This window comes from Saccopteryx leptura, chromosome 3 (assembly GCF_036850995.1).
Source record: "Saccopteryx leptura isolate mSacLep1 chromosome 3, mSacLep1_pri_phased_curated, whole genome shotgun sequence".
NCBI classification, from domain to species: Eukaryota; Metazoa; Chordata; class Mammalia; order Chiroptera; family Emballonuridae; genus Saccopteryx; species Saccopteryx leptura.
Window position 1 is genome coordinate 59,763,319 of NC_089505.1, and position 17,269 is coordinate 59,780,587.

Genomic DNA, 17,269 nt, shown 5'->3' on the forward strand with positions numbered 1-17,269 from the left:
TGCACGTACCTGGGCTGTTCGCTGGCCTGACCCTGGGTCCTAAGGAAGAATGGGAAGAGAGTCTTGACTCCTTGGTTCTGAGGAAAGAGGCTGGGACTGAGGACCCGTAGGAGGTGTAACTGAGGGCCTAGAGTTTTGGGTCAAGGAGAGAAGGCTGAGCACTTAGGCTACTGGGAGGAGATAACTGGGTACCCAAAAGCTTGGGGGTCCAGGGACGGGAACTCCTTGATTCCAAGAATCACTGGCCTACTCAGGGATGATAAATTTGAAGTTTAGTATTTTATGTGACTGTTTATGGAATTGGAGCCAGGCCTTGTCCTTAGGCAAGAGTTCTGGGTTCTTAGGTGGGGCTTGGCTAGAGATGACAAGAAAGAAACTTAAGAGAAGCTCTGGCCTCAATATGCCCTTTTCTCATCCCTAAAAGGGAAGCCAAGGGCAGGGTGCTGTCTGTAAAAGGAACCCAGACTGGGAGGAGACTTGAAACTCACATGGAGACAAAGAAAAGCATAGATACCAACGAAGAGATTAAAATATTAAAAATAATAATAGAGCTCTCTTGTACTATATAGAGTTTACTGTGCTAAGCATTTTACATAATTATTTCATGTCTTTCTCATAACAGCTGTAAGAGATTGGATTATTATTATAATCCCCATTTTACAAGCAAGAAAATTGATACCCAGGGAGAGTAAAATCGAGATGTAAAGAAACAGGAGAGACACAAAACATTTTTGGTGATAAAGTGATAAAGACAGGTCCAAAGAGAGAAGAAAAGGTAGACAAAAGGGAAAAAGATAAGGGCTGAGAGCCAAGACCCTAGAGTGGGTGGTGATGGCAGAACTCCTGGGTCACAGGGTAGGAAAACCAAGGATGGGGATTCTCGGGTATTTCTTTCCCTGACTCCCACATGCCATGCTGTCCAGCCCTTCTTGCTGTGGGTGTTTGCCCTGGCTGGGGTCAAAAATAATGATTAGAAGGGAGCAGATGTGTCATTATCCTATTAGGAGATGATAAGAAAATGATTCATGGAAGTTCCCTGGGCCTGGGAGGAGCCTTTCCCCCACAGCCTCTTTGATCTGGACAGATCAGACCTCAGGGAGGACCAGGGAGGGGCACAGCCCTCTCTGTCCCTCTCCACTGCTGAATCTCCATCACTCAGAACTGTTGCCGAGCCCTTCATGGAGACAGATGAACCACCCTGGGGCAGGAACAACTTTGCTGTGGGTCTTCATTCTCTGGGTCTCTCTCTTTCCCCCCGACCTGAACCAATGTCCGCCAGAGGTCCTGGCTCATTGCAGGGGCTCAGCCAGTGCTGATGGAGTAGATGAACAAACATCCAAGTCGTTCTGTGCAGTTGTTCCTCTGACATCCTGCCATCTCTCATGTTCCCATCATGTTTTGTTTCTCAGCCTCTCCCTGGTCTCACCCATCTCCTCCTGCCTTCCTTTTCACCCTGGTGTTTCTCCCAAAGCCAATGGGCCCACATCCCCACCAAGGAGAAACTGAGGCTCACTTTGGAAGGAGTTAACCTCCCAGGGTTACCTGTAGGACATGTAAAGGAGTAGCTGAGAAAAGGGATTCTCAAGGCCCTAGATACACATTTCCAGCACCTCAGAGTCAGAAATGCAAGAACACACCAAACATATGCCCTTACAACACATGCTTGAGTGGGTCTTGCATTTACACCTACACAGTCAGAGAATCACACACACAGCACACACAATCACCTACAAATACAAACAGGCACACAATCACAGGATCACTGCATTGACAACACACCTAGCAATATCTGATTTCATATGCAAAACAGATAACCCCCGTTATGCAGTTATATGCCCAGCCACTGATAGGCATTCCTAATCCCTACCAGGACCATGAGCAAAGAGTTGGTTTCATTTACTATCATATCCCCAACAACTAGAACAGATAGATGATGATCATCATCACCATAAACACAAAATGTTTCATATGCCAGGCACAAGTCTAGGCTCTTTACAGGAATTAACTCATTTAATCCTCTCGACAGCTCTATTCCCAACCACTCATTTTGCAGATGGAAAAATTAAGGTCCAGGGAAATTTAGTTATTTGTCCAAGGTTTCACAGCCAGTAAGAGGCCATCAGGAATTAAACTCAGGTTTTTTAGTTTATCACACAAGGCTATCACTCAACAATTTCTGCCTTCATCCAGTCAGAATTACAGAATCTTGACAGCTGAGACCATACCTAAACTCAGGTACACAGTGGGTAGAATCACAGGAAACCAATAGAGACACAAAAATAGGAAAGATTCCTTCACATGTCACACCCCATAACAGGAACATGCAAAATAACACACATCGAGACATCTCCACAACAGACACACAGCACTGAGAGAGGTACACACCACACAGAGACACAGCAGAACAAAACTTAAGACACAGTGACCCACCCAGAGCTCCCTGTTCCGCTCCCAGCTCCCAGCCCCGCTGGGCTGGCCCTCGAGGAAGCAGCACGCTTCGGTTGGAAACGGGGGCCACCTCACTTGTCCGCTCAGCCCAACTGGTTCCACCAGGGCTATGGATTGGCACCACCCGCCTTATGAAACCCGTGTTGGGCAACTGTACCAGACCTGGCCTGGACTCCTAGATTCTGGGGAGAAAGGGGCTGGGAGCCTGGATTCCTGGGTTCTGAGGGTATAGGGACTGGGTGTCCTATCCATGGATTCTAGGGAAAGGGAGGAGCAGGATTGGGACCTGAGCTCTCAGGTCCTGAAGAAGGAGGGCTGGGAGACCAAATCCTGGGTTCTGGGAAAAGAGGAGACCAGGTACTTGGATTCCTCTGTCTTTGAAGGTAGGGTTCCAGGTTTAGCAAATAAAAATAAAAGATGTGCAGTTAAATTTGAATTTAAAATTCACAACAAATACTTTTTATTTTTTAGTGTAAATATGTCCTATGTAATATTGACAACAATACTAAAAATGTACTTGTTGTTCATCTAGAATTCAAATTTAACTGGGTGTTCTGTATTTTATCTGGCAACCCTAATTGAGGGGGAGGAGGCCAGATGCCTGGAGACTCTGCCTGGTCACTCCTCAGCCCCCGGGCCTCTCCTCTTCCTGCCCTCCACCTTCCTCCTCACCCCTAAGCAGGCCACCTCACAGCTTTCCCAGTCTCGATTTCCTCATGTAGATGAGTTGCTATATCTAATTGTGGCCCCCAGGCTGTGTAAGTGTGGGGAGAGGAAACTGGAGGCCAACTCCAGTTGTCATACTGGGAGCCCCCAGAGATGACTGACCCTGAGTCACCTGCACCCCATGATCTGGACAGCGAGGGGATGGAGCCTGTAGCTGCATCCATGGAGCAGGCCTGAGGACGGGAAGAGTTGCTGTGATAGGAGGCAAAGATTTCAGGAAAAGGGCAAAAGATGTGAAACTTGGGAGGAGAGAGACTCAGAGATGGGGAGGCAAAGAACCAGAGAAACCTGGAAACAGATTGGCAGAGATGAGAAGAGGGGAGATTCAGAACTAAAGACAAAGATACAGATATAAGGGGACAGGGACACCAGAACAGAAGTATAGAAGATGTTCCATTGACATTCATGTTCCCAGACCGAGTGCTGCCCACAAGTCTGGGACAAGGACAGCAAGCCATCTGGGTGGTTCCAGGAGGCCAAGCATTGGAACCTGATGTGTTGGACCGGGGGTTGGGGGAAAGCTGAGATCCCAGGCGAACAGGGTAATCCACCTGCCATCACCCCATATCCAGTGGGGTGACGACACCACCTTCTCTGCAGGTGACACCCCAATTTTCCAGTGCCTCCTACATTTTTGGGGTAACACCCGTATTAGGAACCCCACCCGACTCTAATGCTACTTACCTCACTGAGTCACCTCCAACCCCACTGGGCCTGTTGGGGGGAGATGTTGGTGACTCAGGCCCCCAACTCTTTCACCTTTCAGGAACCCAGCAGGTCTGGAATCCCAGGACCCCTGTCCCACTCAGGGATGCAGCCTGGCCTAACCCAAAAATCTGGTCCCCAGCCCCCTCCTCCATCAGACCCAGGAATCAGAGCCCTCTCTCCCTCCCCTATTTGGGATCGGAGATCAGGTCCCCAGCCCCTCCTCCCTCAGACCCAGGAGTCAGGTCCCCAGCCCTTTGCTGTGTTAGGACCCAGGAAGCCTGGGCCACGGCCACCTCCTTCAGGAACCAGGCTTCTCAGTTCCCAGCCTCCTCCCTTCCCAATTTGGAGGTGGGGTGAGGTAGTTCCAGCATGAATCACCACCAAAACACACTGCCCTCCCCACATGCTTCAAGGCCCTGAATGGGAGGACAATGTCCCCTCTCCCAGGGAAGTGGGGCCCTCACTGAGAATGATGGGAGAGACCCTAAGAGGGAACCCACACTGCGGGCCTTTCTTCTCTCTTCCTCTCCCTTCCCTCTAAATCCAGTGGTGGCCATTGCCTCCACCTACCTGCCTTTCTACCTTCCCACATCTCTTCTCTAAATCGTCTCCCCCTTCTTGTGATTTCTCCCAGATCTTTGTGCCTCTCTTTCTAGGCATCTACCTCTTCATCCCTCTATGTCTTCTCATCTCCCTCCATCTCTCTGAATCTTCTATCCTCTGATCTTGACCTTCCCTTCTATCTCTATGTCCCCTGTTCCTTCCCCATCTCTGTCTCTCTTTTGATTTCTGTACCCCAGCTTTGCCCCCTGTGCCTCTACTCTCCCCAGCACTCTGCCCCATCCTCCTTTCTATCCCCACTCCCAGCTCCTCATCCTTGGACCCCAACCCCCACAATCTCTTGGTCATCTGAGGTACAGGAAGAGGGAGGCATAGGGGAGGATGAGGGATGGTGATGGAGAGAGAGGAAGTTCCAGTGGGGGGAAAAGTTCAGCCTGACCGGCTTGGCTCCCTGGGCACCTCTGTCAGAGCCCCGCCCAGGGCCCTGTGGCCCGCCCCAATATAAGTCCTGGCCCGAGACTGAGAACTCAGTACCCGTGTCACCCACACCTGTGTCTCCATCATTGCCATCGCTAGCCTGAAGGTAGGAGCACCCACCACAGCCCTCTGCTCTGCTCTCCGCCTACCCCACTCCGTGCGCGTGCGCATCCTTCTGTCTCCTTGCAGGTCTCTATCTCTCTGGACTTCCTTTGTCTTTCTCAATGCTCCCTGTGCAGTTTCATCCTCAGTACCGCTGCGTTGAATTTGGAAGTCCTGAGGCCTAGCACCCCCTCTACTAACCCCCTTGGCCTGGGCCATCAGATGTGGGGCATTTTTCTTCACCTCTCTGAGTCTCATTGTTCTGTCTGTGAAATGGGCTTGCGTGAAGTCGAGGTGCTGGGCAGGCATGAGCATTGCTGGTGGCATCTCTCTGGGCACCTGGCTCTGATCTCTTCCTCCCCTTATCTATAACTCAGCCTGTTTCTGTCTCTTGGTTTCTCTCTCCAGCTCTGCCTCTGGAATGAGGAGGGTCCTCTGGGGTCTGTCGGGCAGCTGTACAGAGATGGGCGAGTTTCTCGCCCCCACCCCATACATCCCTGTCCCATGTCTCTTCTAGCCAGCAGGCTGACATGGCCTCTTTCTCCCCAGCATCCTTCCACTGAAAACCCAGCCCCTAGTGCCCTTGCCCCTTGCCCTCCCCTCCTTCAGTATCCAGCGTCCCTTGGACAGATTCCACTGCTGTCACCGCCGCCACCTCTGCCGTCCCCAACGCCAACTCCTCAGGGCCAGCAAGATGCAGTTTGAGATGCACGACAACGTTAAAGGCAAAGGTGGGATCACTGGATGGACCGGCAACCCTTCCAGTCCCGGAACCTGGCCGCTTCCCTCCCCTGGGCACCCTGGCTTCGAAGACAGACGGCACCTGATTGTACCCCAGAGGCCCCTGAAATGCAGGAACCCAGCACCCCAGACCCAGAGGTGGAGGCAGCAGCGGCACGTCTCAGCCCCGCCCACATGTGTTGCCCACCCTGTCCCGGACGTGCAGGAGTCCCACCCCAGCTCAACCAGATGTGCCGTAGGCAGTGGCAATAGGACAGACCGGGGTGTCGAGGCCTAGATGTGGCAGAAGGAAAGGGGGCGCAGTGGTGTTCCCTCCGTGGGCAGCCTGGTGGCTCCGCCCAGACTGCCCGGCAGAGGGAGGGGCGGCAGGGGTGTGGGGTCCCAGGAAGGCTTCCGGACTGCCCCGCTGACCCTTACCCCCTACCCCCCCCCCGCCTCTGTAGCCATGTCCTACCCAGTGACCAGTCAGCCCCAGTGTGCCAGCAGCTGTTACCAGACCCAGCTCAGTGACTGGCACACCGGTCTCACGGACTGCTGCAACGATATGCCCGTCTGTGAGTGCCTGCCGCTCCCTTCCAGGCCCCGGGGAGTGGGAGGGAGCGAAGGTCATCTCTAATCCCCTCTGACGCCCTACTAATAACCCCATTCCCCTCTTCCCTCCTTGGACCCTGAATTCCCACTCTCTAACCCTCACGCCTTCCTCGGACCCCCAGCACTTCGATCCTGACCTCACACCTTTCAGCTTCCCCTCAGACCCTCAATCACTAACCCCCTCAATTCCCTCTGAGACCTTTTACTTCACTTCCCCGGAACATTTGCTCTGGGACCCTCAACTTGGCTCCGGGAACTCTCAGCCTCTCCTTAACCAAAGTGAAGCCGGCCAGAGGTGCCCGGTGGGCAGCATTCTGACCGCCCCGCGCCCGCCCCAGGTCTGTGTGGAACATTCGCCCCTCTGTGCCTCGCCTGTCGCATCTCTGACGACTTCGGCGAGTGCTGCTGCGCACCCTACCTGCCCGGAGGTCTGCACTCCCTGCGCACCGGCATGCGCGAGCGTTACCGCATCCAGGTGCGCAGGGGGTCCCGACCAGGGAGCAGGGGGCTGGAGGCTGGTCTCCTGGGACCCAAGGCAGGGCTCTTAACCTCTCTCCCACCCTCCAGGGCTCTGTTGGGCACGACTGGGCAGCCCTCACCTTTTGTTTGCCCTGCGCGCTTTGCCAGATGGCGCGGGAACTGAAGATCCGAGAGTAAAAAAGTGTCCCCCCATCCCCCCCTTTCCCTCCTGTCGTGCGTGGTCTCATCTGCCCCCTCCTGGAAGGGCCTGCCCCTCCACCCTATCCCGCCACCAGAAATACACCCACAATAAAAACCTGAAAACCAACTCCGCCTACGTCTTTTGTCCCAGAGAAGGAATCTGGGAGGAGAAAGAGGTTTGGTAAGAAAGGTGGGGACACCGGGAAGATGCCTAGGTGTGGAAGGAGGAGTTTTGGAGTCAGATCTTTGACCCCCCCACCTACTGTGGATGACATTGGCTAGTCTCTTTAGGCTGGGGTGTCCTCACTAACAAAGTAGAACTACTCATTCTTTAGCTGCCTACCTCAAGCTCTGCAGGGATTCTGAAAATATGCAGAACAAGAAAGGCCTTCTTGGTAGACTCCAGGCACTCAAGTTCAAGAAAACATTTAGGAGAGCCCTTCCCCCTCACTTAATACCTGCATATTCTTTTTTTCTTTTTACAGGGACAGAGAGAGAGTCAGAGAGAGGGATAGATAGGGCAAGACAGACAGAAATGAAGAGAGATGAGAAGCATCAATTATCAGTTTTTTGTTGCGAGACCTTAGTTGTTCATTGATTGCTTTCTCATATGTGCCTTGACCGCGGGCCTTCAGCAGACCGAGTAACCCCTTGCTCAAGCCAGGGACCTTGAGTCCAAGCTGGTAAGCTTTTTGCTCAAGCCAGATGAGCCCACACTCAAGCTGGCGACCTTGGGATCTCAAACCTGGGTCCTCCACATCCCAGTCGGATGCTCTATCCACTGCACTACCGCCGGGTCAGACAAGACCTGCAGATTCTTGGCCTACACACAATTCTAACAGGTTAGGAAAACTTTGTTTCCAAAGCAGGAAACTGCCAGGTTTAAGGCTCTCTAGAGCTGGAAGAAATCCTTAAGGACCACCCAGTTCAATTCACTCTATTGCAAAAGGAACTACAGATTAGAAAACTTTCTGATCTCAAAATTGTATAAAAATAAATAAATATCCTGACCAGGCAGGGGCGTAGTGAATAGAACATCGAACTGGGATGTAGAGGATCCAGGTTCAAATCCCCGAGTTTGCCGGCTTGAGTGCAGGCTTATCTGGCTTGAGTGCAGGGTCACTGGCTTGAGTGTGGGATCATAGACAGGACTCCATGGTTGCTGACTTGAGCCCAAAGGTCGCTGGCTTGAAACCCAAGGTCGCTGGCTTGAGCAAAGGGTCACTCGCTCTGCTGTAGCACCCTACCCCCAGTCAAGGCACATATGAGAAAGTGAGGAGGGAGCAAGCCTCCCTTCTCCCTTGAGAGGGGAGAAACCAGAAGAATACAAGGGAAAAGAGCCAACAGGGATAACTGAGTCAGCCAGTTATAAATTAACTACATCCCATAGTTCTCTAAATGGTTGCTTGGAGCCGCTTGCAACACAAAGCAAGAATAGCAGGATCTGCCCTGGCCAGTTGGCTCAGCAGCAGAGTGTCAGCACAGTGTGTAGATGTCCCGGGTTCAATTCCTGGCCAGGGCACACAGGAGAAGCACCCATCTGCTTCTCCACCCTTCCCCCTCTCCTTTCTCTCTGTCTCTCTCTTCCCCTCCCGCAGGCAAAGCTCCATTGGAGCAGAGTTGGCCCAGGCACTGAGGATGGCTCCATGGCCTCCGCCTCAGGCGCTAAAATGGCTCCAGTTGTAATGGAGCAACAGCTCAGATGGGCAGAGCATTGCCCCCTAGTGGGCTTGCTGGATCAGGTGCATGCAGGAGTCCGTCTGACTGCCTCCCTGCTTCTCACTTCAAAAAATACAAAATAAGCCCTGGCCAGATGGCTCAGTTGGTTGGAACATCGTCCCGAAGCACAGAGGTTGCCGGTTTGATCCCTGGTCTGGGCACATGCAGGAACAGATTGATGTTCCTCTCTCTCTCTCTCTCTTCCTTCCTCTTTCTCTAAAATCAATAAATAAACATTAAAAAAATATACAAAATTAAAAAAAGAAAAGCAGGATCTGTATGTAGCTCAATGGTAGTCAACCTGGTCCCTACCACCCACTAGTGGGCGTTCCAGCTTTCATGGTGGGCGGTAGCAGAGCAACCAAACTATAAATAAAAAGATTTAACTATAGTAAGTTGTTTTATAAAGATTTATTCTGCCAAACTTAGCAAAAATCCGACATAAAGTACTTGATAAATAATTATTATTATATGCTTTAATTTGCTGTAACTCTGCTTTATAAATTTTATAAAGTAAAGTTACTTCCCTACTTTATAAATCACTATTACTGTGGAACCGGTGGGCGGTTAGAAATTTTTTCTACTAACAAAGACACAAAAGTGGGCGGTAGGTATAAAAAGGTTGACTACCCCAGATGTAGCTACAACCCATGATCTGGAAACCCCTCCCCCCTTGCTAACCCCACAGAAACTCCTTCTCCTCTCTCCTGGAGTCCTGGGAAACCTTAAACGAATCATGTGCCCATTGCTTGGATACTGTAAAGGTATATAACCTATAAAAAATCTAATTCGGAGAGCTCGTGCCTTGGTACTACTAGCCCCACATGCTCCGTGCTCCAGCTACCAATAAATTCTCCTTCCTCTATTAATTAAGTTGTCTGAGTGTCTCCTCCCTCATGTCACTTCCTGCAACAAAAGCAGTCAATGAGCAATGAAGGTGCCACAAGGAAGAATTGATGTTTCTCATCTCTCTCCCTTCCTGTCTGTTTGTCTCTATCTGTCCCTCACTCTGTCTCTGTCACAAATAAATAACTAAACTTTTCTGCATCTGTTTCCTCCTTCAAAGATAATCCCTAATATGTCTCATGGCTACTGGAGAGCAAGAGATGGAACAGATGGAAAGGGCAGAGAGTGGACTTATTAAATTGTTGTTAATATTATTTTATGTGTACTATGTTATAACTATTCTAATATTAATATATTATTTGTAAATTATATAATTTGTATTATTTGTTGTTATTATTCTTTTTTTTTTTTTTTTCTTTCTGAAGCTGGAAACGGGGAGAGACAGTCAGACAGACTCCCACATGCGCCCAGCCGGGATCCACCCGGCACGCCCACCAGGGGCAACGCTCTGCCCACCAGGGGGCGATGCTCTGCCCCTCCAGGGCGTCGCTCTGCCTCGACCAGAGCCACTCTAGCGCCTGGGGCAGAGGCCAAGGAGCCCTCCCCAGCGCCTGGGCCATCTTTGCTCCAATGGAGCCTTGGCTGCGGGAGGGGAAGAGAGAGGCAGAGAGGAAGGAGGGGGGGTGGTGGAGAAGCAAATGGGCGCTTCTCCTATGTGCCCTGGGCGGGAATCGAACCCGGGTCCCCCGCACGTCAAGCTGACGCTCTACCGCTAAGCCAACCGGCCAGGGCCTATTATTCTTTTTTTAATTCATTTTAGAGAGGAGGGAGAGAGAGAGAGAATGGGGGAGGAACAGGAAGCATCAACTCCCATATGTGCCTTGACCAGGCAAGGCCAGGGTTTCGAACTGGTGACTTCAGCGTTCCAGGTCAACACTTTATCCACTGTGCCACCACAGGTCAGGCTGTTGTTGTTATTCTCTGTGAATCCAACCAGTGAGTGACATCTTTACTTAGAATATCCAATAGGCATCTCAAACTTAGCATGTCCAAGACCTAACCCATCTCGGAACCAACAATCCCCAAACTTCCCGGTGCTTAGTCACTTTCTGTCTTGTTCAGTGTTCAATCTGTCAACAAATTCTGTCAGTTCTTTCAGAATGTATCCAGAATCTCACTTCACCCGCACGCCACTTCCCCCACCTTATTCCAGCCATCCTCTTCTTCAGCCTGAATTAATGCAGTGGCTCCTCACTGGGCCCCCTACCCCATGCCCACCCCTGTAGTCTCTTCAACCACAGAGAAGCCCCGTGAACATCTGAGTCGAATCAGATCCCTCCTGTGCTCAGAACCCTTTCACATCTCCTCCCACACAGAATAAACGCCAGAGTTCTCTACTGGCCCAAGGGCCTGCACATTCACCCTCTAACCTGTCTTCTTATTCTCTCCACTCCAGCCACATTACTCTGTCATTTCTCTAAATGCTAGACATGCTCCCAACACAGGGACTTTGCACTGGCTATTCCCTGAACTTGGAATTCTCTTCCTTCAGATGTTACTGTGATTCACTCCTTCACTTCTGTTCTCTTGTCATCTTATGAGAGGCCTTCCCTTCCCACCTCATATCAAATAGCAAGTATCAGCCTCCCTTATCCTCCCTCACAGCCTTGTTTTCCTGGTCATCTTTCAACATGCCCCATAATTTACTTACTATCGGGCTCCCCATTGGCCTGTCAGCCCATGAAGGCAGGGGCTTTGTTCCTTGCTGTGTCTCCAGCACCTAGGACAGTGGGCCCCACTGTGGTGAGCACAGGTGTGAGACACAGGCTTAGCAAAGGGAAGTGGTTTTAGAGGTAATGGAAAGAGACAGTGGAAACGCAGATAGGCTGAAGTCAGAATCTGGCTCGCCTACTAATTGGACCTGAGGTCTTAGGCAAAGGACTTAGCTTCTGCACCCACAAACTGAAGGAATGAGCTTGTACCTCCCAGCAGGGGTGTTGGTAAGAGTAAGACTCATGCCAAGCACCCAGCACAGTGCCTGGAATGCCCTTGGAAACCTTTTCCCCTCTTTTCCTGAGCGTTGCCAATCTTTAGGGCATTGATGGCCACAGAATGGCCAGAATTCGGGCCTCTAGCCTTCCACACCCAGGGCTTCTCTCACACTCCATGAGCCTCTGGGCTTTCAGATGTGTGGACATCAGGAAGAGGTGACCGCTGAGGGGCTGACAGAGAGGAAAGAGGAACACATGCTCTGGGGCATTTGTACATGGACATCTATATGAAAGCGACAAGAGCTGAAGAAAGGGTGGCTCTGTGTCCTAGAGAAAAGGTCATCACAGTGCAAATGCTCTCCTTAGGAAGGCAAAGTCACAGGGTGACAGCTAGGAAGAGACCTACCAAAAAGTTCAAGTAGAACAAGGAGTTCTTGAAGAACCACCTTAACTCCCTCCTGGTCATGCAGGATGATCTCTTCACTGGCCTTGGGCCTCCCTGCAGTAGCTCATCCCATTGATGGTTAGCTCCCCAGGCGGGAAATTCTACTTTCTCCCCAGCAGAAATTGGCCATTTTGAACTCCCTGACATTAGAACCCACTCTGTGCTGGGCCAGCCCTCAACTAGGTTGACCTGTGGCTTCCTTCCTCTGGAGGCAGAAGAACCTGGTGGTGGACAGGCCCCTGGATTTGAGATTCAGGAGGGCTGGGTTCAAATGACAGCTATTACTCAACAGTTAAATAAAACCTATTTGTGCCTGACCAGGCAGTGGCACAATGGATAGAGCACTGGACTGGGATGCATAGGACCCAGGTTTGAAACCCTGAGCTCATCAGCTTGAGTGCAGGCTCATCTGGTTTGAGCAAGGCTCACCAGCTTGAGCCCAAGCTTGCTGGCTTGAGCAAGGGGTCACTCGGTCTGCTGTAGCCCCCCATTCAGGGCACATATGAGAAAGCAATCAAAGAACAACTAAAGAACTGCAATGAAGAATTGATGCTTCTCATCACTCTCCCTTCCTGTCTGTCTCTATCTGTCCCTCTCACTGTCACATAAAAAACAAACCTATTTGTTTTCTCATCTGCAAAATGGGAATACATGGTACCTAGCTCATACAGGTGTTAGAAAGATCAAGTGAAACCACAGCAGTGAGAAGCTAAGCAAACTGTCTAGCATTGGTACTCACTAAATACAAGTTCACAGTCACATCTTGGAGGTTAGCTACTACCATCAGCTTATGAAAGTAAAACTTATATGTGGGCAGAGAAATCCCTGAAAATCTCATAAACTGCCCAAGGAGTCTGAAAATACTGATATTCACAGACCACAGTGGAGACCTACACATGGCTCCTAAATCCAAAACATCACTGTGTCCTTAGCTAAATATCAGATCAAGCAGCTGACTTGGGGCCTCTGGGTTGCACAGAAAGGTACATTACTGAACACTCCCAACAAGACTCCTTCGATTCAGGCCACTGAGATCTCCGGCCCTCCACACCCCTAGCCCCAGCCCTCTTGCTTACCAGGGACAGGCAGATAAGGTTCCTAGGATGCTTTCAGTTTGGGCAGTAAGACTATACCTGAGTTAGAGAAAGCTCACTCACCATGCTAGGGTCTCATTGCAGTCTCTGTGCTTGTACTCTCCTAGGTCAGGAGCCAGAATTACACCTGGTCCTGGGACCAAGGCCAAGTCTGTTTTCCCTCCTAAGACAGAGGTTTCCCTGTGACAGAGATCTGGGGAAGAGGCAAAGGTCTACTGCCCTCATATTCCTTCTGGAAACAAGAGCTTCTATGGTGGCACCACCCTGACTCCTGCTGTGGAGGGGCAGTGAGGAGCCCAGGCCATGTGGCTTAGAGGAGGCACCAAGAGAAGGGTATTTATCTGATTCAGTGCTTGGGTATGGGTTAGAAAGCCAAGATGCCCCATCTCCGCATGCAGACAGCACTGGGACACTGTTCTTTCCCACACTCTTTATTTAATTAAATTGCTTCCCACCCTCAGCCGGCCTCTGGTGGCATACATGGATGGGTATCAGATTGTGGCCCCTGGCAAAAGGGAAGATGCAGGGCCCAGATCTCCAAGGACCAAAAAAGCAGCAGGTGGATAGTCTTGGGAAAGAAGGAGAGTCAACTTCGAGCTGGACAAGATTCGGGGAGGGGCAGAGGAGCTCAAAAGTCCAAGGTACTGGCTGGGGTTGAGGGCAGCCCTGGAGAAAGCCCAGCAGTCTCCAAGGCAGCACTGTCTGGGAACCTGTCTGTTGAGGTCTCCACCATTTTTATCTTCCCCATGCTCTCTTCCCCACACCTAGGGTGGCATCTCAGGCAGTGGCTTTGTCTCAGCTGTCTCCACATGCTTCCTATGAGCTACATGACCCTGGCCCTAGGGTCAGGCCATACCACCAGAGCTTTTTCCTCCCAAGGGCTGGCGGCAGCAGCTTCCTGCTCTTGTTCAAGCCCCTGGGCTACCTGGCTGTCCTGCCTCTTCTCAGCCTCGTCCCTTACTGGCCCAGCCAGTCCCCTGCACTCAATTCCTTCTCCTGAAATGTTCAGACTGATTTCTGTTTCCCTGGTTGGACCTGACTTGAGATACCTATTAGGTATCTCAAAACTAGGCTCCTGGTTAGGTCCAAAACTAGGCTCCTGGTTTTTCTCCACAAGCCCCTGTCTGCCCATCTTAATAAATGACCCCATCAGCCACTCACAGTTTGGGCCACAAAGTTAAGAGTCATTCTGAATCCCTCCCTCCCTCACCCTGACATCCATACCACCCTTATACCCTTTCCCACATCCTGCTCTGTCCCTGACTCTCCTCCTATGGCCACCACCCTGATCGCTTGTACCCCCTGCGGTGTCTCTCATCTTTGTACCCCCTGCGGTCTCTCATCTTTCCAATCCATTCTCCAGGCCACAGCTGAATAATCCCTTAAATAGGTACTTCGGATCCTGTCACACCCCCTCATAAAACTGACCAACTGACTCCCATTGCCCTGAGAACAAAACCCCAATCCCTACCTGAGGCCTGGTGATCCATCCACTGCCTGACCCTGGCCCCGTCATCTCTTCACACTCAGGTGGGGTCATACTGGCGAGCTTTCCAATCTTTCCATTAAAACAAGCTGGGTCCCACCTCAGGGACCTTGTTCCCTCTGCCCGAAACCCACTTCCCGCAGCTCTTCCCATGGCCAATTCCTTTCAGTCTTTATCTAGCTTCTTGGATGCCCAGTTGACTTTACCCTTCGGTAAAGGCAACATCAGTCCCATGAGATCAGGAACCTTGTCTTGGTTCCTGTTTGCCTGGTGCCTTCAATAGTGCCTGGCACACAGGAGGTACTCAATAAATAATTGTTGAATATACAACAGAGGAGGCCCTGTCTGGGGACCCCCAGGGGAAGGGAACCAGAAGTTTCTGGGGCTAAAGTACCCAGAGGCCCCCAGATGGAGCTCTAAGCCCAGGACCCTGTTAGGGTACTTGGCTGCTGTGGCTGAGGACCTGGCCTCGAGTCAGAGGGACATGCTGGTGAGGTTGTCCTGGCTCAACAGTCCCTTCCGACCTACACCAGCCCCATGCCCACTGCCCCCAGCACCACCACTGCCCACACAGTACTCATGCAGCCTGTGCCGCAGCGTGACGAGGGCCGAGCCCAGGCAGGCGCCATTGGGTGCATGGGGCCCACCAGGCAGCTGGAGCAGCAGTGTAGCCACACCAGCCATGCCATCTTCTGTTGGCTCAAGGGTGATAGGCCCAGCTCGCAGGCCCGCAGTGGTGGTGGGGATGGCTGGTGGGCAGCAGCCCCCTCCCACAGGTCCCCAGGGCCCACCGGCTCCTGTCAGCAGCAGGGGTGCCAAGAAAGGCTCCGAGCGGCGAAAGGCGGGTGGCGGGAGTCCAGTCGGCTTCCAGGCAGGAATTGGGGCAGTAGGGTCAGCTGGGAAGCAGACAGTGACCTTGGCAAAGGGGCGGCTGGCCATCTTGGTCATCTCTTGCAGGTGCCGGCGCTGCTCCTGCCGCTGGTCCAGGGCCTGCTTGGCCTTCCAGAGCAACACACAGAGTGAGAGGAAGAGGAAGAAACAGGAGAAGAAGACGGAGAAGAAGACAAACAGGTCGATGTGGGCCTGGTCCTGCCGGAAGAAGAGCAGGCCCTGTGAGTCAGCTGAGCCATTGGCACCGGGTCCATTTGGGTCTCCCACGCCCAGTAGCAGCAGATAGAAGCGGCTGGACTTGAGGGCGTGGTGTTCATGCGGGTAGGTGATGACCAAACGGTCCCGCACACTGCGAACCACCAGCACTGCTGAAGGCTCCGTCACTGTCACGTAGGTGATCAGGCCCCGTGGCCACACCTCACGCACCCGTGGCTCCACTGGAATGGCTGGCCCACTCCCAGCTCCCGGTACCCCCAGATCCCCAGCCCCCCGGGACCCGCCATCTGCAGGGAGTGGGGGCGGCGGTGGGGGTGGGGGTGGCTGGATATGCACTGTGTGGACACCTGTGTCAGGGGCCACGCGGACCACAAAGGTGTCGTAAGAGGTGGACACATAGAGGTCCACGGCACCAAAGGTCACGTCCAGCGTCAAGCGGATGTCCACATTGGTGAACTTGGGCTGCACTCCAAAGAGGACAGTGCGGCCAGGGCCCAGGGCCCGGCGCTTGGGCTCATGGAAGCAGTTGGTCTGGGATGTTGGGTCCAGGCAGCACTCCTGCTCCACAGAGATGAGGCGGTAGCATTGCTGGCCACCTAGCGGGCTCCCGTGGAATGACTCCCGGCACTTGGCACACTGTGGGCAGGGGTGGGTGGAGGTAGCCATCAGGGTATAGTTCAGTGCCCAGCATTCCCCCAAACAGGACTGAATTATGTACATTAGTAGCCAAGGCTCCCGTCTCCCTGCCCCAGTGCCCCAGAAGCTACATTGGCCAGTCCTGAACCTCCCCAACATAACATGGATGCTGCAGGACCCTACACTCCAGTGCTACTACCCCTGGTATCACCCCAGTGAGGACAGCACCCTGAGGCCGAGACCTCCAGAATGCCGAGGCACAGCGATGAAGAGCTCTGGATCCCGGCTCCGCCTCCTCACTAGCTGTGCAGCCTTGAACTAGTAACTGAACCTCACTGACCTTGAGACTCTTCCTCTGTGCGCAGGTAGCAAACATAGCTGGCCCACAACCTGCTGCCATCACGGGCAGAGCGCAGGGTGGTCGGCCGCACTGTGTCTGCGCTGTGCTGTCTTACCTCAAGCCTTTGTGCTGGCTGGTCCTCTTCCTGAGTCCTTCTTCACCAGCCCTTGGCCCCCACCCCCACCATCTGCTTCTCTGGCACCCTCATGTCCATCATCAGGCTTTTACTCAGGTGTCAGCTTCTCACTGAGGCCTTCTTTGGCCACAGTATCAACTATTTTCACTCCAATACTTCTTAGCCCTCCTTTCTGCTCATCACTACCACACTGTGCATCTGACTTATTCATTTGTTTGTTGCTGGACTCCTCCATGAAACTGTACATTTCTTGAGAACAGATCATTTTGCCTGTTTTTGTTCCCTGCTGTACCCCAGCGCCTTGCACAGTGCCTGCCGTGTAGCAAGTGCTCAGGAAATGTGTGCTGGATGAGTGGGTGGATTATAGCTCTTTTGATTCCTGCAGTCCAACAGAAACCACTCAGGCTCTAGGATCAGACCAGGGGCAGTCCAGGCTCCAAACTCAACTGGCTGTC

The 17,269-nt window shown here is 52.3% G+C and overlaps 2 protein-coding genes across 6 annotated transcripts in view; one reads left to right on the top strand and one right to left on the bottom strand.

Annotated features, from left to right (window-relative positions):
• Positions 1-4,883: 4,883 nt before the first annotated feature.
• Positions 4,884-7,141, top strand: CNFN (cornifelin). 4 transcript variants are annotated; one of them, XM_066371830.1, is made up of 5 exons: positions 4,886-5,026; positions 5,653-5,753; positions 6,207-6,317; positions 6,693-6,829; positions 6,922-7,141. In XM_066371830.1, exons 2-5 carry the CDS (start codon positions 5,717-5,719, stop codon positions 7,009-7,011), a joined length of 375 nt encoding a protein of 124 aa, XP_066227927.1. In that variant the 5' UTR covers positions 4,886-5,026; positions 5,653-5,716; the 3' UTR covers positions 7,012-7,141. The 4 variants fall into 4 exon arrangements, with proteins under 4 accessions (XP_066227928.1, XP_066227927.1, XP_066227925.1 ...); XM_066371828.1 differs by having other exon boundaries at positions 4,905-5,026; positions 5,572-5,753; XM_066371829.1 differs by having other exon boundaries at positions 5,010-5,026; positions 5,540-5,753.
• Positions 7,142-10,889: 3,748 nt separating this feature from the next.
• Positions 10,890-17,269, bottom strand: part of MEGF8 (multiple EGF like domains 8) — a 50,388-nt gene continuing 44,008 nt past the window's right edge. The window contains exon 42 of one of the 2 annotated variants that reach the window (XM_066373591.1): positions 10,890-16,338. In XM_066373591.1, the coding sequence (XP_066229688.1) occupies positions 15,070-16,338 (1,269 nt within the window). In that variant the 3' untranslated portion in view covers positions 10,890-15,069. The remainder of the gene's footprint in view (positions 16,339-17,269) is intronic. The other variant, XM_066373592.1, reaches the window with a different exon arrangement.